General features: G+C 34.9%; 1 protein-coding gene across 9 annotated transcripts in view; it reads right to left on the bottom strand.

Moving 5' to 3' along the window:
• The window catches only part of LOC139987316 (uncharacterized), a 42128-nt gene that overhangs the window by 6230 nt on the left and 8101 nt on the right, over positions 1-27797 (bottom strand). For 6 of the 9 annotated variants that reach the window (XM_072003423.1, XM_072003425.1, XM_072003422.1 and 3 more), the window contains 10 exons: positions 20151-20385; positions 15018-15127; positions 6028-6144; positions 5834-5905; positions 5338-5532; positions 2934-3109; positions 2710-2783; positions 2270-2399; positions 1889-2110; positions 1422-1685 (listed from right to left, as the gene is read on the bottom strand). In XM_072003423.1, the coding sequence (XP_071859524.1) occupies positions 1422-1685; positions 1889-2110; positions 2270-2399; positions 2710-2783; positions 2934-3109; positions 5338-5532; positions 5834-5905; positions 6028-6144; positions 15018-15127; positions 20151-20385 (1595 nt within the window). The remainder of the gene's footprint in view (positions 1-1421; positions 1686-1888; positions 2111-2269; positions 2400-2709; positions 2784-2933; positions 3110-5337; positions 5533-5833; positions 5906-6027; positions 6145-15017; positions 15128-20150; positions 20386-27797) is intronic. The other 3 variants (XM_072003429.1, XM_072003430.1, XM_072003427.1) reach the window with 3 other exon arrangements.

Genomic DNA, 27797 nt, shown 5'->3' with positions numbered 1-27797 from the left:
CTATAATTTGTAAGTTATAAGTTATAAGTTGAAATAAGATATGTATTTAAATTTGACATGATCTTTATTACATAAACATAATGTATGCTTATGCCAGTAGTGTGATACTCAGTGAGGATTTGAAATGATTTAACACGAGGAAACTAACGCAAAGAAAATCCAAAAAATTTACTTTCCTATAAATCTTTTATACATAGTATTGCACGTATACTGCTATATATGTATAGGGTGTATGTAAAAATTATGTGCAACGACCACCTTAGCGGGATTCTATATTTTTGTATTGGTGGGACATTTGAAAACAAAAATACGTGCAATGTTGTCCTTGGCTTTGAATTTCAAGGCCGAACTTCTTTTCCCTTGTATGTTGTTTCGTCTCACAAATTCTTCGATAAAAGCACGCATGTAACGTTACAGTTAAATCTGTTTCGTACTTCGTATCATTTTAGATATATCATAGAGCAACAGTAGTTATTTTAGTAATATATTATTTCTATTAAAATATTTCCGGAACTAATGGTTTTCAACATGAACAACTTAATACCTTTCTATATGGAATAACGAAATGCATCAATCGGTACATTAAAAAATGTAATTCCATTTAAAGAAACACAATTGACTTTCATATATCCTTTACGTGGACATACGTGGACCACCTGCAATAACATAAAATCGTCTTTTCTTCGCGTCATTCAACTTCTGTTTCGGAAACGTTCTTCATAATACGTAATTCGAAATTAAGAAGTTAGATGCTTCGTTCTATTTAAGGTAAGCTATGTCAGTTAAGATGCTAAAGAATAATTTCCCGTTTTTCCATCAATATCATGATTTATTTATTTATTTCCTATCTGACTGCAAAGTGTAAACATATCGTAAATAATGTCAATTTACGAACCAATAGAGCTCTAAAATCACTTTCTTAGGAGAGCGATCGAGTTATGAGCCGTGACTCTTATGACAAATTTGAACCTTATGAGAATACGATGCAAGCAAAAAGAACTGGATCTTGAAATTCAAAGTGAACGATAATTTTGCACATACTATTTTTTTTACAAATACCCACCGATCCAAAAGTGTAGAAGCCAGCTGTAGCGGTTTTAATATATGAATAATTTTTACACATCTCATACATTTTTTCACATTTTATAGTTTTGGTTTCTCTAGTTTCGACGAAATCCAACCATCGTTATCATCGTAACGAATATATTTCTCACATTTATTTAATTATTTGTAACGAAAGAATTAAACAAAAAATTAATCGAAGAATTTATGAACCACCGTTATTTTTAAATTTAAAAATAGCAACATAGAGACGAAAATAAAGATAAGATTAATAGAGAATAAAGAGCGCAACAAAGGCAATATAGAGAGAAGAGCATGTATATTATCGTTCTTCAAAAAATATTAAATCTGTCGTTTACCTATATGGAATATCGGTGAGATTCGACTGACTGTGAGAATGTGGCACTCTAGGCATCGAAGTTGTATCTCGAACACCACAGACGGCTAACTCGTGAGCAGATCCAGATAGACTCCGATCGCTTCCCCTTCGTTTACTGCCGCTTGCTGCACTACCTGCAGCATGGTGCTGCAAAGTGCTGGTCGTTGGAGTCGGAGTTGAAGTCGAAATCGAAGTCGAAGTCGAAGAAATTTTCTTCTTTGTTTGTCCACCAAAGCTAAAAAACCTACGGAATACCATTGAATAAACGAAATTGTAATATATCGATAACACACAACCATATATATAATACTATTTAATAGCAGTCAGTAGTAATTGAAAGATATCGCAGATGACGAACTTCGATCAAGTCTTGAGTAGAGGTCAAGAAGAAAAAATAGGAAATATATAGAGAATAGAATCGCTACTAAAATTACTACTAAATCGTACCATTTTTTTTGCAAAGGTTGCACACCGGCAGCTAATGTATTTCGATATTGATCCGAACGAATAAATCTAGGATAGCAATCCTTTTTCAGAAGCAGCGTATACACATGTTCAGCGGCGGAATCAAATATAAATCGATTTGGATTTTTCATTTCTTGATGTACTTTTTCCATTGTCTTTCCATCTATGTTTATTTCGCAAGGTGCTCCGGGTGCCAGGAATTCTCTAGAATATATTCCATTCATCATTTCCTTGCTATATATATATATCATTATACGTCTATATATTGTACATACGAGTATGCCATTCAATGAAATTTTCGCTTTTCGCGAATCGACTAAGAGAAAATATTTGATAATATATAATATAATATATGATACATACTTGAAGATTTCGTTGACTTTGTCGGATATTTGTGCTTGGAAACTATGTCTCAAATCTTTAACTGCTAACCAAAATCGTATATTTTCATGACTATATTCTTTCCTCAAATAATTTGTGAACTCTTGCAAACCTACGATAGAACGTGTAAAATCAAAACGCAATTTTCAAACATTGATCATTCGATTACTTATGATTAATATTTTTCAGGCTTTCCTACCATTGCTGACTAACATTCTTACTTATGTTTGTTGCTATTGTCATACATTTTGTATATCGAGTTCTACATACGTAAAAAAATTAAAAGCTACAAAAAAATTTCAAAATAGTCGTTGATAATTGACACAAGTTATTTTTGTTATTACGTACAAACGCATCTGCAATATACATATATCGTAGGTATGAATACGTATCTATTCAACGAAAAAATTCCAAATATTCACCAGTTGGGTCAGACATTAACTCTTCCATCGATAATGCCCAGCGCTTGACGCGTTTTTCCGTAGGAAGATCCACCCTGCGCATAACAAATTACACAAATAGGAAGGAATTTAAATCGTGTTTTGCGGCACAACAAGCATCTTCGCTACGATGATCGCACGCTTTACCGTGAAACGTATATATACGTGTGTATATTTGTATGAGAAATTTTGTTTAGAATACCAACACAGGACTGTTTAGCTGCCAAAATGTTTGATCGTCGGTGATCCATGGGTTTGAAGGTTGTGGCTGTATAAACATCGGATCGTATTCCACGTACGTTTCAAAGTATGATTTTAAATTTTCGATCGCAGCCGAAACCTTTATCCTTGTACGCGTTAAACTGTTCTTCAAAAGGGCCACCTAGTATTAAAAGAAAAGAAAAGAAAAGAATACATGTGTACCGTTACTAAAATATACGTGTAATATATTTGCAGTATTATAATTGATTACTAGATTTTAAAATTAGGTGAGACAAAGTGTCATCTCATCCACCTGGATTCATTGAAAATCACCCTTTGTTTCTCTCTGTATATACACAGCATACTCGTAGTCATATTTCAGAGTCCAAATAAATACGTGTAGTGGAATAGCGAACATGGTAAATATCTATAAAATTCCTCGGCCAGCAATTTACACCAATGGTATCGACGCGCGACATGACGAATCGTCTACGGGTTGCGGTCCGAGTTTTTTCGTGCGTCGGTGTCTCCCGAATGGGACAGAGTTGCGCTACCTTGTTTCCATTCTATTCACTTCCGGGGACTAATATTCGTTATTTACTAAAATTACTTAATACAAATTTGAAAAGAGTTGACAGCCGGTTCCGGCCGGGGGCAGATTCTTTATACGTCTAAACCAATATCGATACTTCGTTTCAAAAGGAACGATATCGCTGACAAGCGACACTACCAAATGCCACTCGCCGATTCTTCTAAAACCGCGCATATACGTATATAATACATCGAAAAACGTTAAACACGAGCGTTTTTATTTCGGCTCATAAAGCTTTCGACGGTTAGAAAAAGCCTGCAGGATGTCGACATTACGCAAAGCAATTTTCTCTGTTTATATTATCTTTGATTTTAACGTATCGTTTCACAATCTTGGCAATAAACCCATAAACCCAAACCTCGCAAATCCGAAACTCACAAACCTAAAGTCGATAAACCCAAAACATTTTTGGTTTTTTATTTTTATGTATTTTTTTAGGGTAGTGAGGAGTAATTGGGGTGAAAAAGTATTTTATATAAATAGAATCAGTGCACCAAGCACATCTGATAATGGCAACATCATTATAAAACTTACTTTGCGTAGCACAATTTTTCAAACAACATTCTACACGCAATATTCTCACATTTATTTGGTTTTTCTGTAATATATTCGCCCTTTCATCAGGCGTACTTAGAAACACGTTCATAAATCCTGGCGATGTAAATTTGATATGAATCGATGATTGAATTTTTAGAACATTATTTCTCACTTGTAAGTTGCAGCATCATAGTTGTGCAGAAGGATGAAATCTGAAAGTTTTTTAAAAAATTGTTTCATGGTCTGATGAATATAAACACAAAGTGACAGCTTGATAGATATTTTTCTCTAAGATGGGTTCAAACTTGTCACTTGTCTCTTGCAACATTACCAGTAAAGGAAATTTCAAGATCCCAACTACTGCTACGATACTTCAACGCTTCAGAGATCGGGCTAAATATTCGACAGTTTCGGGGTAAGTTGGATTGAAAAGAAGAGCGAATAAGAAAAAATTGCTTAAAAACTATGTTGACATCTCGGAGCCGTTTTCGAACCATCAAACAGTTTATGAGCCGAAATAACAAAACACGTGTCTAATGCTTTTTAATATATTACAAGCGTGCGCAGTTTTAGAAAAATCGGAGAGTGGCACTTTGATAGTGTAACTTGCGAGATGAATAAAACTGGGACAACTTAGCGCGGTGCTGCTCACATCATTTCATCACAATGCCCAATTCAAACCTGGCCAAGTTCGCAGTCGTAAATAATATCGATTTTGCTCGTACTATGCGTACCGAACCATGTTCGGTATTCGACTATCTCTTTGGACTTTGTCCGGACAAAAACGACAGCGTGCGTCCTGCAGCTACGCTCGTAACACATACACAAGTTCTATTATATAGGTATAAATGAAATATGAAATATTTTTAATAGATTTTAAGACTAGGACAGACGGGCGTTTTATACGTGTGCCGCGTGTCGCACGTCGTGTTTTGCAATTGATTACGCGGATGTAAAACACGCTCTGACACGGTCGCAAAACGCCACCTTATCACGGAAAACGAAACATGCTGACCAGGCGATACAATTTTTAATATCGGGATCTAACAAGCAACGTGTAAAACGCCCGTTTAATCGTAATCTAAGAACGCTGCGCTGACTTGAACGCGTCGGACAATATGAATTAACGTATATAGTAATCGTTTATATTGTATTAGCAGAAATTCGAAAATACATGGCACAGGACACAAACACAACGCGCAAGAAGGTGATTAAAACCGTGTAGCTGTTTAATTACATATATCTAAAATAAGATAACGGGATTAAAAGAGAGTATTTACCTCGCGTTGCAGATCGGTTAAAGTGCGTTTACGTGATGGAGGACGTGAAAGTCCAGGACGAAAACGTGTAGGTACGGGTGCTACTTCAAGACTACTTAGACAACCGGGTGGTGGCCTGTAAACTCTCCAAAATGCTCGTTCTTGAGAATCGCTTACTATTTTATCCCCCTTTTTTCGCTCCTTCGCTAAGCGGACCTGAATACACAATGTTATATCTCAACGAGTCACACGCTCAAACGTATAATGTTTTGATTACGTCGAAGGAAAATATAAGTAATGAAATACAGAAATATAAAAATGTAGAAAAGTGCTAAGATTAATCCAACTAACAAAATCGAATTTTTGCTGCTTTGCGATAAATCAAAGATTATCGTGTTCCAATATGAGTATAATTTGTGTAATATTAACGCGATACAATATCAAATTGTTACAACTGTTTGTTAAATTTCAGTGAATCAGCGAGAAAAGATAAATTACGACGACGATAATTATTCACCTGTTCTTCGGCTTGTAGTTGTATAATATCCCATTTGTTTTGCAAATTCCTACGTAGGCTGTTCAAAGCTTCCTAAGAAGATGTGATAAGTTAGATATTTGCCAAAACTATAGAATGTATAGAATATATGTAATATATGTAATACAGATTACGTATCAACTATTTACGGAATAAAATCATAAAAATTTACATACAATTTCATAATCTTCAAGGGCATGTCGCTGCTTGTTTCTTAGAGTTCTTTTAGCCAGATAAATAGCATATTCCACATTATCGGGGATTCTATGTTGCCATGGCCAATAGCATGGTGTCTATTTATTAAATAAAAAAAGTGATATATTAATGATTTGGAAAATGAATATACACAAAAGCTATACTATTTTTCTGCGTAACTTATTACTATTGCTACTTATTCTCAAGAATATTACTTAAACGTCTACTTGAATTTAATATAACGTGGATACTCGGTGACAATTTCATTAATGCTATCGCACGATTGAAAAGAAAAGCCGAAAAGTGCAAAGTAGTATCTAAGACTTCGATGCAACTGTAGAAAAGCTACTTCTCCTCTCCGATTTCGATAATTTTCGAATGTGTTGTAAAACTCAATATTTTGGACAACCTTTTCCTGTACATGCAACTGTCCCTCGACCATAATTTCCAAGATATTCGCAAAATGCTATCTATACCACTGCAGTGAATTTTTTCTATAATAATTGAGCGTCCGTGACAACGTATGCGTCTATATTAGTTGTCAGCGGTCGGATAGAATGATTTGGTCGAAACTTAAAATTCGTCCACTGTTATACAAACGAGGATGGGTCGAGCTTGAGTAAAGCTGTGTGCGCAACAACATATGCGAGGCTATAAGAATTGTATTATAATTCAATTAAAAACGAATATCGTCAATATATCGAGTTTAGGTTAATTTTTTAATTTTCATTCTTTTATTACGTAAAATAATATCAATTATTGACTCGCTTATTACATATTTTTGCAATTACGAGGCTTCCAAATTGAAAATACTAATCCAAACCTAAATTCGATATATCAATGGAATTCATTATTGATTCAGTTATTGCAGATATTTTTTATAGCCTCGTTCGTGCAATTGTGTAGGGGGCTTTAAGTTTGCGAAACTTATACTATACATATGTATATATCATTGTATAAAAAAAAGATAAGCGGCCGGCAACCACTACTAACGCGCATAACTGTTACAGAAGCACAATTGTAAGCAGAATTCAATTTTGTAGTGGTATCGATACGAAGTGCGAGTACCTGAAAAACTATAGCCGACCAACAGTTACCATAGCAATCAGAGAGCTAGTAACTTTTCTACCGTTTCACGAAACATTATTGCATGTCATTCTGAATTAAAAGCCATGTATGCATTAGTAATTTAGATTTATCGAATTTATCGAAAATATCACTACACACAGTGACTTTCAAAAATATTTCAAAAATATAAACACTTCGGTATGACTATACTGTACTAATTTATGGCTCGATATGTCGATTGTTTATAGAGCAATCGCCCTGGTCATTTTTTAAATAATAGGTCGTATATATCAATATTAGTAAAAACATATAATTTATGTGAAAAATTCACGTATGTTAGATAATAAAAATTATTAACAGAAATAATACCGTATTTTCGCCTTGCAAAATATACAAACACGTTTCGTATTTCTCCGTTTATCTCCTTCTGGTAGCTCAATATTCCAAGAAAAGAGAACCGTTAATACCGTTTACAAACAGAATTTGGAAATGCGTTATACATCCATACCTTCTCACTACTCTTTGCTAACGACTGTTATTTTGTCCGAAATGAGTCGCAAATGAAAAATACGACATTTCATACGCGGCAACTTGTAATTTTTCACCGAGAAAAGCAGAACATCTACGATGAAATGGGTGCTATGCTTGGTATGAGCAGTTACTGCCGCGGATATCGTTCAACGCATTGAATCTACTCAGCAAACTGAAAGATTAAGTTTTAAGTACGAGAGATAATTATTCGAAAAGCGAAAGAAAATCAGCGAATAAGTACTCTGAAAATAGTTAGCGAACTATTAGATGAAAGATCCAAATAAATTTCGAACGAAACAGTTGGGACAACGTTAAGGCAAGCTGGTTATAATGGAAGAATAGCGAGAAAAGATCGTTCATCAAGGAGACTAATAGTTTTCTTTTAAACACCTTTACAATCCCGGCGGAAGAGCTATAGCGTTGCGAAAATCGAATAAAGAATAAAGAAAAAAGGATATGGAGTTGGAAATTTGGTGTTCAATGACAACATTATAGATAAAAATCTTTACTTAAGCATACTTAAGAACAATTTAGATTAGAATGCCGTAAAAAAGGGAGTAAATAATAGTTTTAAGTTTTATCAAGACAACGGCCCCAAGCATAAGGCACGCATTGACCAAGAGCGTTCATATAAATGTAATCGTATAAATGCCCCAAAATTCTTCATCCCCTATCACAATCATCGGACTTTAATCTTATCGAGAATTCATGGGATGGACTAGGTAGAAAAATTCGGGAAACTCCAATTTCTTCGATAGCCGAATTAAAACAAAGACACGAAATTGAATGGCCGTGTATAATTAGAATATTAAAAAAGAAATTATAAATGACATTTCAAACAGATTAAAACATGTTCCAAAACAAAATTATTTTTACTCAATTAACTAAATTATACTAAATTATACTAAATAAGGTTAACTAAATGTATTAAGTTGATAGAAGTAAACAGTAACAAAAGTACGGAATTATTCCTTTCAATAATCTTTATTATATAATGTACGTAAATTTTTTAAATAAATTATATGTTTTTACTAATATTAATATACGATCCATCATTTAAAAAATAACAGGGCCGCCTGCTTTATAAACAACCGAAACATCGAGCCATAAAGCCAGTCCTATCATAATGCTGAATATTTTTGAAAGTCATTATACCTATAGATACGTAGAAAAATACAATCCTGTTCTTGATATTTGTAACGTTAAGATATCTGTTCGTACATTACGTTAGCGTTCCGTATTGAGTTTTTAGATACAAAGAGTTTTATACGTAGGAATACATGTTTAGAAACACGTATACGATAAAATGAATGGTAATTGGTGGTAATATGCTGGTAATTATCGATATTTTATCGATCTCATCGGTTTCGATGATTTTTGAGAATGTGAAAATCAAACATTTTGCACAACATTTTGCCGTATATTAAACCGTTCCTAAGGCCCCAGTTTCCGAGATAATCGCATGAAACTGTTGCATAAAACTACTATAATGAATACTCGCAATTGTGCATCCGTTACAACGTATGAGTATGTACGAGATAGTGTTGTCAACCGTCATACGGCGGCAGGATAGAATGACGCCTACCCCAAACCTAATTCTTATCTTTTGTTTGTATTCTATATAAACGAAGGCTGAACAAAGCAGCAAACACGCCGGCCGTACTGGTGACTGTGTCACAGATAAACGTACTATTGACATATCTTCTTGTTATGTTTGGGTCAGATGCTATTTTATATTTTATAAACGAAGATATATTTTTAAAATAGAAGTATTTAATAAAAGTTCATTCGGCTGCTACAGTCGGATCGTGTTACGTTTGGCACTGGATTGCTTAGTTAGACCGAAACAGTCGATCATGAAACGCGATTGACACAAATGGAAGACGGCCGATGCCGTGTCGATCTGGGATGAGACTGCTTCAGGCGCAGCCGCGTACGGCGGTACGGCCCTGGAGATCCCGTCTCAAGGCGGCCGGCAAACTGACGTATATGCTGCAACGGATGCACGATTATAAACAAAATTCTCTGTAGCTGTATCGACGATACTTTATGAAATTTTGTGGCAAGGCTTAGCGGCGGCTATACATATGTATGAGAAAAGTTATTTAAAATGTTGATTTCTACAGCATACTCAAAAATCATCGAAATCGGCCAGCTGGATGAGATATCGATAGTTATATATAAAAAACTTTATCATTTAAAGCATGCCTTTTCGTTGACGTTTACCTCGAAGCATCCTGTCAAACTAAGTTTTACGCAATGCAAGCTGAGTCTCATCAAACCTACTTCTAAGAGCAGTATAAACATCTACCAGACAATGAAATATCATTTCTATGCGGAAAAAATTTGTAAACGTTTAGGTATCTGTGATAAAAGATGGCCATCTCAAAGAATTAGCTGATTACCAGTATTATAATATCGTGCTTGGGCTCATTTTAATCAGGAAAATGTTAACAATGTGTTAATGATAATTAAAAAAAATGTTTAATAAAAATACGAAGGCGAGACGAGCGGCCTCGTCGTGCGACCGCTTCAAGAGGTCGAGATAAGGTCACGCGAACAGGGATGACAGAACGATGGTGAAGATTGATTATATGCATAAACAAAGCAGTCTCACCGTTCCCGCTTTTGACGAGAGACCAGAAGCGGACACGAGACCAGCCAAGGTATTTCGCCGACGAATAAACGAAAGGCACCTGCCGAAACACAACCCGTCGCCGACCTTATTTCGGGCACTTGAGACATTGAAAATTTCATTAACGCATTGTTAACGTTTTCCCGATCGAAATGAAACCAAACACAATATTATTATATCGTTAATTTTTTATTAGCCAATTTTTTCATAACGTTTTCTTTGTTCACGTGGTGTTTCTTGCTTTTCAATACACCCATCTACTGCTATACTTAACAATTGCAACTTTCTTTTCGCATAGAAACGTTTTATCGCTTGAAAACTATCCATACTACTCGTTATATAGTTTGGAAGCGTGATTGATGGCGAATTTTATTCTTTAGGGCCTGCTTTATGCGTGAATGCATTATCGCTATATACCGATTTATCAGTGCAATGTGAATGCTTTTAATCTGTATATCGACATATGTATAGCTATAACATATAGCAGCGGTATATACGAATAAAATTCAGTCGTCGTTAAATATTTTGTTCTCCACCAGTAGTAATACGATGCAACTATATTTTACAACATACCATATTAATATCACAACATCTAGATCTAGATCTAGATATATATGAATTCTCTTTGTTTAGAAAAAGAGAAAAGGAAAAAGGGTTATAATGTACCGTAAAAATATATTCTTCAAAATCGTATTTGAAATATTTGTCAAGATTGTCAATCAGTGTGCGCGAGATGCCTTTTCGTAAGAAAGCAATTGTGTATTATGTTTTTTCGTCGCATCTTCACAACTGGCAAGAAAAGCTGTTAATCTATTACCAGATGTAATGGAAGTTTTAATAGAACAATGCAGTTCCGATGCAGGTCCATCTGACTGATATCGATGATTTTTTAGTATGTTTTATTACGTTATATTTGAGTAACCTTTGTATACGTGTAAAAGAAAAACCTCGCGAGTTTATATGAATAAACTTATCGCGGTACAAGCTGGTAATATAATCACGCCTGTAGATAAACCTAACCGTACACGGTAAAAGTCACACACACACACACACACACACACACACACACACACACACACACACACACACAATACCTTTGCGCTCGAGGCTTTTTCATTCAGACGAAGTAGCAACTCCAGATGATTTAGCACATATGTGACGCGTGATAGCGTAAAATGATTGTACTAATTAACTTACGAAAACATTATATTCTAATAATTTATCTATATTTACATCTTTGGAAATATGACTTTGTAATATTAATTTCTGTACTTTTTGTATGATAATTTACAAAGCATTCACCAAGATGCATTCTTGAATACAATTGACTGCATTTTTCAACAGTTCAAGATCAAGTTCATCTTCATTTGAGCTAATTTCACTTCCGAAAACCATTTTTTCAGAACTTCTGAACTATAATACTTTTGCCATCATCGTCGAATCCGAACTAACGTCGGTGACATTTTCAAAACCATAGTTTCGGAGAGATTTGAGATTAAATATTTCATCTCCATTTTAAAGTGTAACACTTTACACCTCCTAACAAAGAACATAAAGAGCTAAAGAACCTATTTACGAACCAATACTGCGCTGTCTTCAATTGGAGATGTCGAAATCTAGCATAGGGGACTGTCGTCTCTCACTCGCCACTCGATTTGCCGCATAAAACGCCGTGGCGACTGAGTCGCCTCTTGGGTGCGAAGGGTTTTGTGTGTGTGTGTGTGTGTGTGTGTACACATATTTATAATATAGTATAAGTTTATATTTATAACACACACACACACACGCGCGCGCGCGCGTATATATATATATGTTTATAATAGTGCAAATTGCATCAACAATAATTTTTTTAGTCAAGATATGAAAGTAGCTAAAATTTTATGCGTATTGTATACCGTAGTAGGTAAAAGTCAGACACACATTTTCACTCGTAAAATGGGAATCATGAACATTTCGAGCCCTATTACGTCCTTGTATTGAGTGACTTGCATAGGTAGTCTACAGTAAAAAGTCAATCCGTTTATGGTCTGTCGGGCAGTGGAAGCGAGTTGAGGTCTGACACACTAAGATATTTTATTACGAATTGCACTCGATAGTACGACGCAATTAAATTTCTTGTACACCGTGACGTACGAATAAAGTCGTAAAGACTGATCGAAATTTGCTGTATTTAAGTATATAACGGCAGCTTGTGTTCGGACAGAACGGGCTGTGTTTATTTGTCAGTGAGATATTATCTGGCCTCGTGGCCATTTTTAGTTTCCTGTCTTCGGCGGGGCACGGTGAGACTGCTTTGTTTATATCATCAGACTTCGTCGCCATTTTATCATCCTTGTTCCCGTAACTCGGGCATTCGAGAAGGTCGCGCAGCGGAGCCGCACATTTCGCCTTCGCGTCGATGAGATAAAACTAACGCAACGCAATAAAAGTCCTTTATTTCAGATTTCTTGTTAATAAAAGTTCGTTAAGAGTATTAGTCAAACTTTTCCGAGTAAAATAAGACCAAAATAAATATTATTATAAATTTTATTATATTGGCAATCAGCTAATTTTTTGACACCATTTTCTTTTTCACACGTTAGTTTTTACTCTCCGATACATGTGCAGTTAAGAACATAGTACTGGCACACGTTTTAGAACAGAATACACTTCAATATTGAAGCAAACGACGTGATTTTTTTTTCTTTAAAGAAAAGTATTAGTTTACTAGATAACGCGTGAAAGATTTTTGCGATAAATGCAATTGATCGAAATTGCAAAGAAAAAGTACAGCTCACTTTTTACAATTTTTTCATCTGGGCCTATAATGACAATTTAAATAACATATTTTGAATATGTTATATCAGCTATATGCATGTCGGAAATTTCATCGAAATCCGTTGATGCGGAAAGGCAATAGGCATCGAAAGATGAACAAAACTGTAAATTTATTGCAATTTTAGGCCGAATGTCGTAGAAAACTGCGATTTTTATCACTTTTAACCGTTTATAGCTCGTGTAGCAACGTAGATCATCCTCAACATGTGTATAACTAATATAAATCTACAAAACGTATTTTTTAAATTCTCGTTACAGCGCAGATAAAAGAGTTGGGTAATTATTTACCAAGGCACCTACCTCTTCCGAATTCGATGATTTTTGGATACGTTGCAGAAATCAACATTTTGAGCAACATTTTCCTGCACGTATAACAATCGATCTCTAAGATATTCGTAAAAAACTATCGGTACCACCGCAGTGAATTCTACTTATAATTGTGCGTTTATAACGACCGAACCGGAACCTAGCTCTTATTTTTTGTTTATAATAAATATAAACAAGAGAGGTGAGCTTGGGTGAAGCTAAACGACTGCATACGCAAGACTGCAAGAAATGTCTGTCATAATTTATAATTCAATAAAAAATGAATATAATATGAATGAGTCGATGTATTGGGTTCGGGTTAATCTGTCCGATCCGGCCGTCTAGAGGCTTGAATACCATGATAACAATTACTGTTTTCGCAAAATAATATCAATTATTCGTGCGGTTACTATTTTTATAAGTAATTTGTTGTAACTTAAACAAGCGTCGCCGATCGGTTCACGGCGTGGCGCTTGGCTTGAGAATACTAACCGATACCCAAACTCGATACATTTAACTCGACGATGTTCATTTTTAATCGAGTTATAAGTTATAACAGACATTTCTAGCAGCTTCGCACATACAATTGTGCATGGAACCTTTAATCTCGCCTGATCCCCGTTTATAAACAGAAGATAAGTGGCCGGCAGCTTGCCAGCAGCAACCAATACAGATGCGTATACGCCCAATTCTGGGCAAATTTCACTATAGCGGTACCGACAGTTCTTTGCGAATATCTCGGAAACTAAGGCCCAGTGTCATACGTATAAGAGAAAGTTGTGCAAAATGTTGATTTCTGCTACATCAAAAATGAACGAAATCGGTGAGCTTAGTCTTCTTGTAAATACTACAAAAGGTTTTAAAAATGATATTTACTATTTTCTTCGCGATTCCGATCAAGCACGATTTGTAAAATTTCGTTTCATGTCATCTAATAAACTGATCGATCCTTGTAAAAAGATTTAAGTCGTTTAGTACCAATTTTAAACAAATTATTATGTGCTAAAGAGTAACTGTATTTACTGCTATACCTAAACAATTTCAATTTTTTTTCGTATATAATCACATATAATTGGCATTCAGTGCTTGGGAGAGTCCATACTACTCTTACGAGTATGCCAAATCCAGCTCGCTTTACAAGAAACCGGGTCTGGAAGCCCGGAATTGGAATTTGCCTCGAGGCAAATCTTATCGTCTAGGGCATACTAAACCTAAGCGGCACGTAGGCCCACTTCAAAGTCAAAATGTCAAAAGTTTTTTCATAAATATCTCGATAACTAAAGCGAGCGAGGATTATATCGTGTACAGAAAAAAAATTGTTCAAAATCGTGATACTGATAACATATTTGAAAATCATCGAAATCGGTAAGTTGGATCCTTATCTGTATAATAGTATATAATTAGCCTTTTTCAACAAGGTACCCTACACACAAAGGCACTGATTCAGAATGACTTCTTAAAAAAATTGGATCAACATCGCATTTTGCAAGTATTAAATACAATACATACATATATAGCATATAAATATATATATACTACGTATATATGGCGCATAATGAATCCGAGTTCAAAAGATACTCGATTCTGAAGCATGTAGTATGACAAATACGGTACCTGAAATCTATACAGAGAACTATCATCCCTTACGGTGAGTGTCTTGGAGTCATTCACCGGGAAGAAGTAGCCATACTGGCAGAGCTGATTGGCAATATGGACCGCCTCTACTGTCAACATAACAATTTACTTTCACAGCTGCCGGAATCGTTGAATGCATTTAATTGAACGGAATGCATTAAGTGATACCTAATCACGTGCAACTTATCTAGTCTTTGCCGTATTGCGCGTACATCGCGTGATGAGTAGCAATTAACACGGCCAGCCATTGATTCGGAGCGAATATTTAGAGCGACGCATGCTGTTTAATCATAAGAAAGCCACATCACTGAAAAAAAACTAATTTTTTCTCTTTGTTTCAAAAACATAAACAAATTCACCACTACACAACCGAAATTCTCTATTCAACATATTTTTTTCACAAGCAATTTCTCAGCTCAAGCGAATGTGTGTATCTTTAATTATATTTTGTTTAAATAATCCTTTATTCTATTAAATTCAATGAAAAGACAATGCACATACACGACTGATCAGAACAAAACTAAACTAATGAAAACTAAATTAAAGGGGCCAATGAAAAGTAACGAAGTGCAATACAAGAAACTTGTAACTAAAAATAAGGTAATAACGATAGGTACGAATTCATACGAATTATAGAATCTTCGAACACTGATAGTTGAATCCAGAATAATATATAGTATATTATATAAAAAAATACGCCTACGAATATTTATTCGTTGAATGAAAGCGAAATACTTAATACTTTTACGGCATTAGAAGAAAATTGTTCGAAACAAGTGAGTTTATGCAATGATATATGAGAATATTTGTACTAAAGTATACTTCACATTTTCTATGATATTTTTGTACTACCGGTATTGAATTGTTTAAATCATTTTTCTACGTTACTCGAAAATTCTTCTTTCATCGCGACCAAATTTTGAATTTTTCATAAATATCAACATTATCGACATCGTATCTCGTTTTCAACTATGTATCATTATTATAATAATATTAGAAATATTTTAACACAGATATATTATATACTATATCTAAACTAAAACAGTGCAGTGTAATATGTCACCAAGTGAAATGGAAGGTGTATTACGATCCATCGGTCAGCAATGCGTTCAACTAGATCGATAGAAAAGATGGTTGTGGTATTCGATAGATGAAGTAGCTCTATTTCATAGCTGCCATAGTCAATTTATGCGTTTAGATAGCTTTTTAACAAATCTTATTAAAGATCAAATCATGATTATATTTCCAACAAGGACAATAAATACGGTGAAAAGAATTTTCGAAGCTTGTACATCCTTCGCGATAGAAACATTCTTTTATTTTTATCAACACGATATTCAATTTTCTTTTGTAGAAAAAAGGTATCACGATAAATCTATCATGATCTATTTAAAACTACAAACCTTGAATAAGAACGAGCAAAGGGTGGTGGTTCTTGAACTTTCTATGAAAATCAACAGTGATAGCTATCTAGGATACCTTACCTTCTTGTCTATCCTGTCAAGAAGAACCCATTAAACTGTAATAACTATAGAAATAAACAACAAAAAAATACATGTATATCGCATTATGCGATACGTCTAAAATATTAATCCGCGCGCGCGTGTGTATGTGTTTGTGGTTAAAATAAGTATCATAAAATCTCCCTGCTTTAGTTATATATACTGAAGCAGATTCTTTCACAGCAGCGGGCTGAAAAGTATGTTCGATCAACATATGCTCACCGGGAACAGTTTAAACACGCAACGCATAAATGTGCGCGCTATGACACATGTACACATAATATGTGTATGTTTATCAATAAGAAAATTAATCGAATTGAAATCAGATTCGATTAATTATGAGAATCAACAGAAAGTGCCGATCAGTGTCATCGATACGTCATTTAACAATTTCATTGCAATTCAGGACGCCTGTAGAACGAATCTGTTACATCGTTTTCCTATTGCTTCTAATCGCATAATTGTGTTTTAGAGGCCACTTTATGCTCTTACCTTTTATACGATATAATTATTTACTTCCAAATTTAACAATCACTTTATTCGTTGCAAGCCATAAACCGAAAAAGCTTATGCTTCAAGAACACGTATCATAAAGAAGCATCTCTCACCAAATGAAAGTTATAATTGTATAATAATACAAGTGTCTTGAAAAATGTTTTTAATTGAAAAAAATGTTTTTAATTAAAGATGAAATTAATGGGTTATATTTTAAGTTTAGCTAGTACATACTTCCTATTTCCTTACTATCAAATCTTGATATTTATAAATCAATTACAGTCCATTGTGTCCTCACTGCTGTTGTTATTTTTATATTAGATTATCAGTCAAGGTAAAGAGTAAAGGGTCACATTTACCGACAAAAGTAAATTGAATCGTCGTAAGTCGAACGAAATAACCCAGAGGCATTGTATCGATGACAAATGAAATAAAAAATGCTTTAAATTTCTTGTTCGAGTGTTCGTTTAGGTGTCATTCGTCGATCTATATCATTTTTTTTTCTTTTTATTTCAACATCATCAAAAATGCTTTTTGCAGTTTATCAAAGAATGTTGTTTGGTTTAGATTAGTCAGATTCTTTTTTTAATTATACAAATGTACAAAGTCAAAGACACGAAGACCGAAGATGAATACGTAACTACAAACACGCAAAGAATTACTAAGAAAAGTTGACGTATGCCATTATAACTCTAGAACTGTAACTTAAATATGATTATATAATCGTAAAATGCGTTATAGGACGGCCGATATTACGTCGATAAATGTAAGATTAATAACAACTAGTTGTTCAGGAACAAAGCATTATTAGCAGTAAACTTAATAAAAAAATAAAAGCAGATTAAACGAAATACATTGGAGTTATTATTTTATTACTTATAATATTATCAAGTTTATAGTATATGCATGACATTTTTTGTTCAGAATGACCTGCCGGATACGTTGGTAAAATTTATCCAACACCTCGATTGACACCTTGTATCTATATATACAGGGTGAGGCAATAAGAATATTTCCGTTATTTATAATATTATGAAAATATATTAATACGTAGAACAAAACTTGCAGAGTATAGAGGGGAACGTACTGTGATGAAAATGCTTTTTGTATGGACGGTATAAAGAAAATTTTAAGGTCATATATATTTTTTTTAAGCTAAATACTATTTTTTTACCTTGGTGTAATAATTAGCCGGTGTTGAGACAACTGGCATTACAATATGTCCCCCTCTATATCGTACCAGTTTCGTATATAGAAATTTTTTACAACATTACAAATAATGGAAATATTCAGGGTGGATATAGATATTGCCCTCTCTCTCTCTCTCTCTCTCTCTCTCTCTCTCTCTCTCTCTCTCTCTCTCTCCCTCCCTATATATATATAATATATAAATAATTATATATATAATTATTTATATAATATTATATATATATATATATATATATATATATATATATATATATATATATATATATATATATATATATATATATATATATAATAAAATTTCAACATATATATATATATATATGCCGGAGATGAAAGAACAACGGGGTCACCCGTTGGAATTGCTTGGAAAAGTCTCAATAGCATTCACGAAATAACCCAGACACAGTCATTCGAAACTTGAGACAATGAGCTTAGGCTCGAGGCGACAACCGGTCGCCGAGCGTAGCCGCGGTCACGGGATGAACGTTCCACCTAACAGAAAAGTACCAATATTATGAGACACACGTTGTATTAACAATCAAACCCTGGGCAAGAGCAATGTCGCAGTTATGCGAGTCTGCCTAGCAACGGTAGCAGTTTGTTGGTATCCCAGGCCAACGTTAAACAAAGCTAACGCAATCGTAAGGAGAAGAAAGTTTCCATTACTCAGTTATTCTTGTGATCTCCTTGGTGAGTGACACATCGTCTAGAGAGCAATATAAAGAGCGTCATAGCGAGCGATACTTTTGTGCATAGAAATTCTATTCTGAGTTTAATAAAGAGTGAGCCCGTGGACCGTGGATTCGCTATATCGAACCTAAGGTCATTGCCATTAGCGTCTAGTTACCGCGGTCACTGGTCGATCTTATTTCATCTGTATTCGTGTTAATAAACGTTATCTTGATTGTGAGACAAGAATGAACAACCCAGGCGAAGATTCTTTACACGCCCATAATTCAAGCTCAAACAACTCAACTCCGACATATATATATATATATGTTGAAATTTTTTAATAAATGTATCGCCGATTGCAGTAGTTTTGTATTGTATAGTCAATTCTGTAACCGGATTTCATGCCCTATATATTTCTTTCTATAATAATATCGGATTACATAAAATAAAAAATAATTAGGAAATTAATTAGGCTGATATTCTTAATCTCATTTTTATTAACGCAGAAAAATGACAGATTGACTGGCATAGCTTGGACAAAGTTAGTAATAATAAGAAATTTGAAGAATTTTAATTTAATTATTGAAATTGGAAACATTTGGAATAAAGTCCCGTTACGTTGCTACCGATATCTAAGTACTCGCTTGCCAGAAAGACAGAACGAACAGGGAACGAAAAAATGACTTGATGAAAGAGAGTCTTATTTAAATGCTAAAGGATAGGAAGTTTACAAAGTTTCGATGTTACAAAGATTTCAAGGCTTTGTCTTCTGAAACTATTTAGTTCCAGATGTAGATACATTAAAAATCAGTAAAAATATATAATTAACAATTACTATCAAGCGTTAATAGCAGTTACACGATGCACTCGCGTCAAATTTTCACATAGTAAAAGCTAAATCTCTTCTATTGGCATGATACAAATAAAGATCACAGGGACGCTACGAGTAGAGAAGAAAGGGCAACAGAAGAAATAGAAAAACGATACGATACCTTTGGCCTTAGGTTATCTAGGATGGTAATAATATATGTATATTCGACGATTTAGGGAAATAAACTCAATTAGCAGTTAACAATTCCATGGAACGCAACAGGCACAATAGAAATATAGAATTACGACATAAGAAACGTGTGATGAGAAACACTTTAGCACGAAACGTAAGTGAGTCAACAAGACACTAATTCGCGGAAAAATCTAGATAAGCAACAATCCATTCCATATACGAATTTCATACCTGATTCCTCGATAGAAAGCCGCTCTATCAGCCACTCGATGAGATCGTAACCTGCAACACGCAGGCAGCCTACTGTAGTGTCCTGGCCGTGATGGCCGCTTACGTTTACTCCACAACGTAGATACCGATGGCACTCACCCATGAAAGCTGAGGGAATTGAGGTGAGAAATTGTTTTTGGCTGCGCACGGGTACCCCGTTCTCAGGGTCTTGCATCTCCCGCACCAGCCCCTCCATCTGTAATAAATATAGTCAAACGATTAATAACAGTGGTATACTTCGTATTCAAGATGGTTCTATCCATCTCGTTTTCCTCTTTCTTTTCTTTGCAGCGTAATTGTTTTTTTTTTTTTCTTTTACTTTAAAACATTTCGAGAATTAATCTAGATAACGATTAAAACTATTTCATACATAAATATATATTATCTATCGATTTCATTGTGAAATTCATCCAAGTCAATAATCGAACAAAATTAAATTTGTTGCTTTAATTATATGGTGATATACATATTTCAACCCCATATTTCTGTTACAATAATATCGACGCATTTGTGTATAATAATTAGGTAAATGAAATAAAGTTAAAAGAAGTTGTCAATTGTACGATTAGGATTGTTAACCAGTTTCGTTGGAAAATAAAATGACTGATTTTCCATCGTATAACCACATCGGTTCAGGAAAATGAATTCTACCTAATTATTCATAATGCACATTAAATTTTAATAAATTTGATGAAGTATTTTAGATATTTTACTCGAAGAAACGTAATGATTTAAATATCTTGAAAGGAACATAACTTTGAACATTTTCATAATCAGCGGCACATAAATGTAAATACTAGAGACGCGCAAGTACACGTATGTTCGAAATTGGGGCGGTATTAAGTGGCGTACGACCTAACCACGCCATGCTACGCCACGCCATCCCAGGTAAAGAGATAAATGGTGCCGTTTGACTTAAAGGAAAAATGTGGTACCGAGCAATCTATCTGTACTCTATCTAGACAATGCTATCCCAGATAAAAGAATAATTGACGTCGTCAATTTGGTGTTGGGAATGCAGATGGCTTGAGCAGCCGTCTTCTCTTCGCCAGTTGTTTCTCACCTACGAGCGATTCGCATCACTTTTGGGAGACAATAGAAGTATAAATAGGGGATTCAAAAGAACTCGAAGCCAGAAGTCAACCTACGAGATCTTTTCTTCTTTATTATTTAATTTGTTCTTTACAATTTGTCCTGCTAGACATTTGGTAAATCTTTCTAGCTTAATTGTTAAATAACATGTGAATGACTACCCCCAGCGGAATACCACCTTCGAGTTTGACTATTTTATTTCTTTAGTGGGGTCAGTGGGCTGTTTTTCTAAGTCTTCTTTCTATGAGAGTTTTGCTCGTTTCAGCAGCCAATTGGTTTGGATGCGTTCTTTCCTTGTATTTTTCTGCGTACCTGCCGATTTCTTCTTTGACCGTTAGTATTTTTAATTCTTTGCGTATATCCTCGTTTCTGACATAACATGGGCCGTTGACTATTGTTCTCAGTATCTCCAATTGTGGCGACTCTAGTTTATTTATGTGACTCATTGCTGCTGTCCCCCATAGTGGTATTCCGTACGTCCAAATTGCTTTTATTATCGTTTTCTACATTTTTAGTTTATTTTCTAACCTACGAGTGCCGAGGCTACGTATCACCGGTACCCGTAAATTTCTGAATGTACCACAAATCTTGTAATAAACATGTTATAACAAGCACACGAGCATATATCATTTTATAACAACGGACCAAAAAACGTTCGGACGGGATCTCGATACACCCGTATTGTTCGGGTTCTCAAAAGTTTCGTGATTCCATTTCAACTCGAATATAAGCATGAACGGGCAGTATAAACATTATTAACCATTGATTAAAAACGGGATAGAAGTGACGCTAAATGGGACTTTGTGTCTCAGATTCTGAAATACCGATCGGGAAAAGCTCAGAATGTTTCTTATGACATAGTTACATCAGTTGAACAAATTCCCGTTCGCGCCGCACTCTAGTAAAATCAAAAAGGTGAAAGGGGCAACCTCTATGCCGTTATCCAAAACCATAAATTAACAACAAGAAAACAGTAACAGCATGTCCACCTCTGACCTGGGTCCCAGCGACACCCCCTCCATAAGAATCAAACCTATAGTGATTAAACCTTCCTAAAATCAGCTCTCGAGACACTCTGTTCTAACATTCTTAACCGTCACTCTGTTGAATTCACGTAATAAACTCTGCCACCATATCTAAAGTCTAAATTTTTCTTGCCTCGTTCGTAAAACGTTTAAACCTGTGCGAAATCATTCGGACGACGCGAGAAAACGACCAGTGATTTCTTAATTTCATCACTCCCCGCGTCTTCAACGTGACACGTACATGCTTTTATGACGTACGCATATGTTAGCGTCAACAGTTTCAGGGCTATAATTTTTCAAAAAGGTAAGTTACGGAAGCGAAGTTTAGTTGGCGATTAGCAAAGGAGAGACAAGGAAAAAATGAAAAAAGCAAACGCATTAATAACATTCAGAGCGTTAAACGAGTCGGACATAGAATTTTCTGGTTGCAAAAGAAATTATTAAACAGTTTGAAATGTTGATCTTGAATATAACTTCTATCGTTAGAAATGGGCTTGCTTGATCTAGTCCCAATATGAGTTAGAATAGTGGACGAAGAAAAATTCAAGATATACAGTTTGAAATAGACGCGGTATCTGCCTATTTTCGATCCATTACTGGCATCTGCAGGAAATATTGAAATGGAGTGATGTAGTGTATTAATAAAAAATAGCTAACAGAAATTGGATGATGAAAGCCAGGTAGAAAAAATGTTGACGATTTTTGGCAAGGTCGGCAAAACGACTATACGAAAAATGGACGCCAGTGGTTAAATTGTCGCATAATTTAGAGATTGTGCTATTAGCCACGTTTCCGAGGTATCTGAATTTGGGTACCGATTTTTTGAAAGCTGCATCGTTGATCAGTCAAGAATATGATACGTATGCAGAATACACGATGGAAAAATTTAAAAAAAATAAAAAAAATAAAAAATATGCGAAGAGCAAATTGTTGAAATTATAATCCGGCTCAGCGAAACGCTTTCTTGTTATAGATGTAGAAGATTATAGATAGAAGGGAATGCCGCACGTACAGTCAAATAGCCTGATAGTGTCAAACAAAAAAAAAGATGACTTCGAAGTTAGAAAATTGCAACGGTGTTATGACTGCAACAAAATTGGCCATAATGATAAAAGCTGTCGATATAAACAGCAAGCTATGAAAAAAGAGAGAAATCAAGGTAGCTCAGACAGGTGGTCTGCACGTTACGCGATTAACTACACGAGACTACGTTGTTTCAACTGTAGCGGCACAAGGCCTTTGTAACCGTCATCTTGCTAAAATTACGACTAACGACGAACGCGACGCGTTTCGCGGCCCTGGCACAATGATTCTCTTTCCAGCGACTTCTTTGCTCCTTATTATAGTATCGCGGAAAGGCCGATGAAATATATAGTGTTGCGATATAGCGTAAGTGCCAACAGGTCGAAAGGGTCGGAAATTTCAATAGGCCTAACGGCCCATCAACATGCCTTCAATACCTCAGTTGGTAGTTAGTCAGTCGAGTCAAGAGTCAAGTTACAAGGAAGTTAGTCGTTGATCGGTAAATTCGACAGCGAGTTCGAGATAATATCAATAAACGCACTATTTTGAAGTAATACGCCGAGTAGTCCCTTGGCACCCTTCACGCCCTACATCTCACAACCTTGATAGATTCAGCCACATCATATTTCTTGTTGAAGTAATTACTTCAAGAAAAACTCTACACCTTTTCTTTTGTATGTGGATACCACTGTTACGATGAAAATAGAATTTAGTGAAACAAACAATTCGAAATAAAGAGAGATCCATATTATTGTGCCCTTGGATATAAATTTTGTTTGGGGTTACAAGATCTAGAAACAAAAGAGACACAAGTAGATTTCTATTGCTGTTTCTTGTAGCCTTCAGCTAGAGCTACAAAATTAACTTTTTGGTAATGTTCTTTGCTATAAATATATGAACGTGCTCCCTATCATTCTTCTTCCTATTGTATTATAATACTGTAAGAGTGAAGATTTGGATCAGCATACACTATACCTGTACTTATAATTATACTTATACCTTTACTTATTTCAATATATTTTTTTATTACAAATTCATCCACTCGTTCCTCTATCAGTCAACCTCAACAATTTTCACCGAGGGAAGGAAGTGTTGAAAGAATGGAGGGTGTTATGAACAATGCACATTAATGTTATGTGGAATTACTGGAGGTATAATTTGCAAAAACCGAAACAACATTGATTGTACATAGTGCAAAATCTATACTTCGAATATTCTATATTGTACCGAATAGAGAATTATTGTACGAAGCTATACTACAAGTAACATCACCTCTGGTACGGATTTAATTTTCAAAATTTCAGTAATACGGAACGCGAATTGTTTGACGTTCGTTTAAACAAAAATAGGAAATACATCCAGAAATGTATTTGGATATATTTATGTGGATTGGATTAGAAAACTATTTAACTTTGTTCAAACGTCCCATCAAAAATGAAAGAAGAATTGTATTACGTTTTGATGGAATATTAGTAATTAGTAATATTAATAATTACAGATGACAAGATTCGCATGGTAAATACCGGAGAAATATATTAGAACAACCACAGAGATACCAATAACTTATCCCAACATGAGATGGTACGTAAAATAATCAAGGATCGAAGAATATTAGAAAAGAAAATTATTCGTCAATTCATCACAGACAATCGCCGTATACGAGCTCAATTATATCAGTAAAGAAAAATGATGAAAATGATAGATTATGCGTGGATTACTGAGGTTTAAATCCTACTACAGTAAGGGATCGGTATACTTCATCACGGATCGATGATTAACTTGATCGTCTAGGACAAGGTAAATACCTTCTATATTGGATGTGGTGCCGGGAGTCCACCATATACCAATACATGAAAATTCAAGAAAGCGGTTTCGCTTTCATCACCTCTGATGGGCATTATGAATATTTAGAATGCCGTGGCTTCACTTCACAGTCATACGACTACAAAATCCATTATCGAATATTTTTTTTTCTGTCGAAAGAATTTTACAATCAATTCTCATTGAGAATTATAAGTAAATTATTCTGGCGTGGTATAATACGTAGTATAAACGTAAATAATAAGTGATTATCGTATGTTTGATTCTAACTGAATCTAATGTTTAAATCTAGAGGGTAATGTCTTTTTAGCCTGCGGATCTGATCCGTCGTGTCAAGTAGTTGAGTAACTAATTTTTGGGTTTTGGTGATTGTTAACTCTTATGTTATATTTATTACTGAATTTGGATATTTCTTCTTTAACTGTAAGTAGCTTAAGGTCGCGATGTATTGTTTCGTTAGTAACGTACCAAGGTGCATCTATTAAGGATCTTAGAGTTTTGATTGGAATCGTTGAAGAATTTTCATGTTGGAATTACTCGCTGTTCCCCATAGTTGGATCCCCATTATCGAATATGGCACCATTTTCATTCGCATTGCCGCGACTACGAATCGCACCCGACTGTCAAGTCAAGGCGCGAGTCACTACGATAGTACGGTACACACGCTCAGAAGCAGTTACAGCGTAGATAAAACATCCTGCATACCAGCATAGCCATCGAAACAATAACCAGATAGTAACAGAATAGCCGCGTCTGATATACACCCAATGATAACCCCTTCACAGGAACCAAACTTTAGTATAAGAATCCACTCAAACCAACACTCAACACTTTTTTTGTTCTAACACACTGAACCGTCACTCTGTTGGATTCGTACAACAAATTTTATTACCATATCTAAAATTCAAATTTTTTTACTTGTGAAACGTTCGAACTACGACGCGAGGAGACCACTGATGATCTGTCAATTTCATGATTTCTTGTGTCTCCTACGTGACAACAGACTAATCGCGCGCGATTATGAAATACGAATATGGAATATATACATGCTATGCCCACGTGCAGAACAGTCATACGCGACTGAACGTCATTTTGTTGTTAGAATGTGAGTCCTCACTGAGGATGTGTTAATATATAACACTATCAACTTATAATGCTATATCACATTATTATATAATAATACATAATGCTACGATCTATAATATCTTTAATAGAAATAATTAATATCACAATGATGAAGAATTTTCTACTGTAATACTATACATATGTCTGCTTGTTAATATTTGACAGAAATCCAGAATTAAATAATTTTGTATCTGCTTTTCAACTTACCTAAAAATTTTTCTTATTTACTACCAATAGTTTTTCGACATAAATATATATATAGGTTAAAAGCTTTTTATAAGGGGTGTCAAGATAGGCCAATTAATGTGTTAAAAATAGATGGTCCCGTTGAAAAAAAATTAAGTTGATCTTTGTTCGATTTCATTCATTCATGAAGATTCAAAATAACACGTGATTTACGGCTCGATCGGAGACCATTGGTTACTTTTGATAGAAAGATTTAACTTTTTACCATTTGGCTAGCAACACGCAAATGATACACAACCTCGTAATAATTTCGACAAACAACGTGCATTTTGAAATTTTCCAAACGCGGTAAAAGTTTGCTTACAACAGTGTTTCCATAATCAAAAAATTTGTCTGTCAGAACCTTCGACGCAGCAAATGGAAAAGAGACCTAACTCGAACATGATTCTTGTCTTTTGTTTTTATAATTTATATAGGTTTAGACTATATACCATTTTATTCAGCTGCCATAAGGCGACCGGAAACCAATATCGATGCATATGCTATTATACAGTATATACAGACGCACAATTATAAGCAGAGTACACTGTAGCGGTAGTAACAGTTCTTTATGAATATCTTGCAAACCTAGCAGCAGTTATATGTACAGAAAAAAGTTGTTCACAATGTTGAGTTCTACGCAAATATACAAAAATCGAAATTAGCGAGGTAAATGAGATATCAACAATTACACACTTTCCTATACATATAACCAGATGTCTCACGTAGCCGATCTTTCAGAAATATTTGTAAGAAACTACGTACCGCTACAGTGAATCCTGCTTATAATTGTATGTCTAGTATTGATTGCCGGTTGCCGGTCGCTTATCTTCTGTCTATAAACGAGGTCAGGCGAGATTAAAGATCTCACGTACAACGTTCATATGCTAGGCTGTAAAAGACGTCTGTTACAATTTATAACTGAATTTAAAGTGAATATCATCAATGCATATATTGAGTTTGGATTCGGGTTAGTTTTTTCAAGTTCAGTTGCCTCACGGCATCCAGCAACGCTTTCGTTAAACAATGACAAATTATGTCGTTGTTTATTACTTAAACCTGTAACCGGTTTCCTCACGGCGTCCGAGTCAGGAATACGAGCAACACGCGTATATGTACATATGTACCAAGATCCCGCACAAACTTTTCTCCAACCGTTGCAATTCCGATACGTATATTCGCACACCTCTAATGTATTAAAATCCCGCCAGACCCTGCCCGAACTGTTTTCGGCCCACTCCGAAACTCAGAATCTCGATATATAATCGGGACGAACCGTACACCTCTAGTAACTTCG

The sequence above is a fragment of the Bombus fervidus genome, chromosome 5 (genome assembly GCF_041682495.2).
Source record: "Bombus fervidus isolate BK054 chromosome 5, iyBomFerv1, whole genome shotgun sequence".
Taxonomy (NCBI): domain Eukaryota; kingdom Metazoa; phylum Arthropoda; class Insecta; order Hymenoptera; family Apidae; genus Bombus; species Bombus fervidus.
Note: the sequence above shows the minus strand (reverse complement) of the source record. Positions and strands in the feature narration are given on the sequence as shown.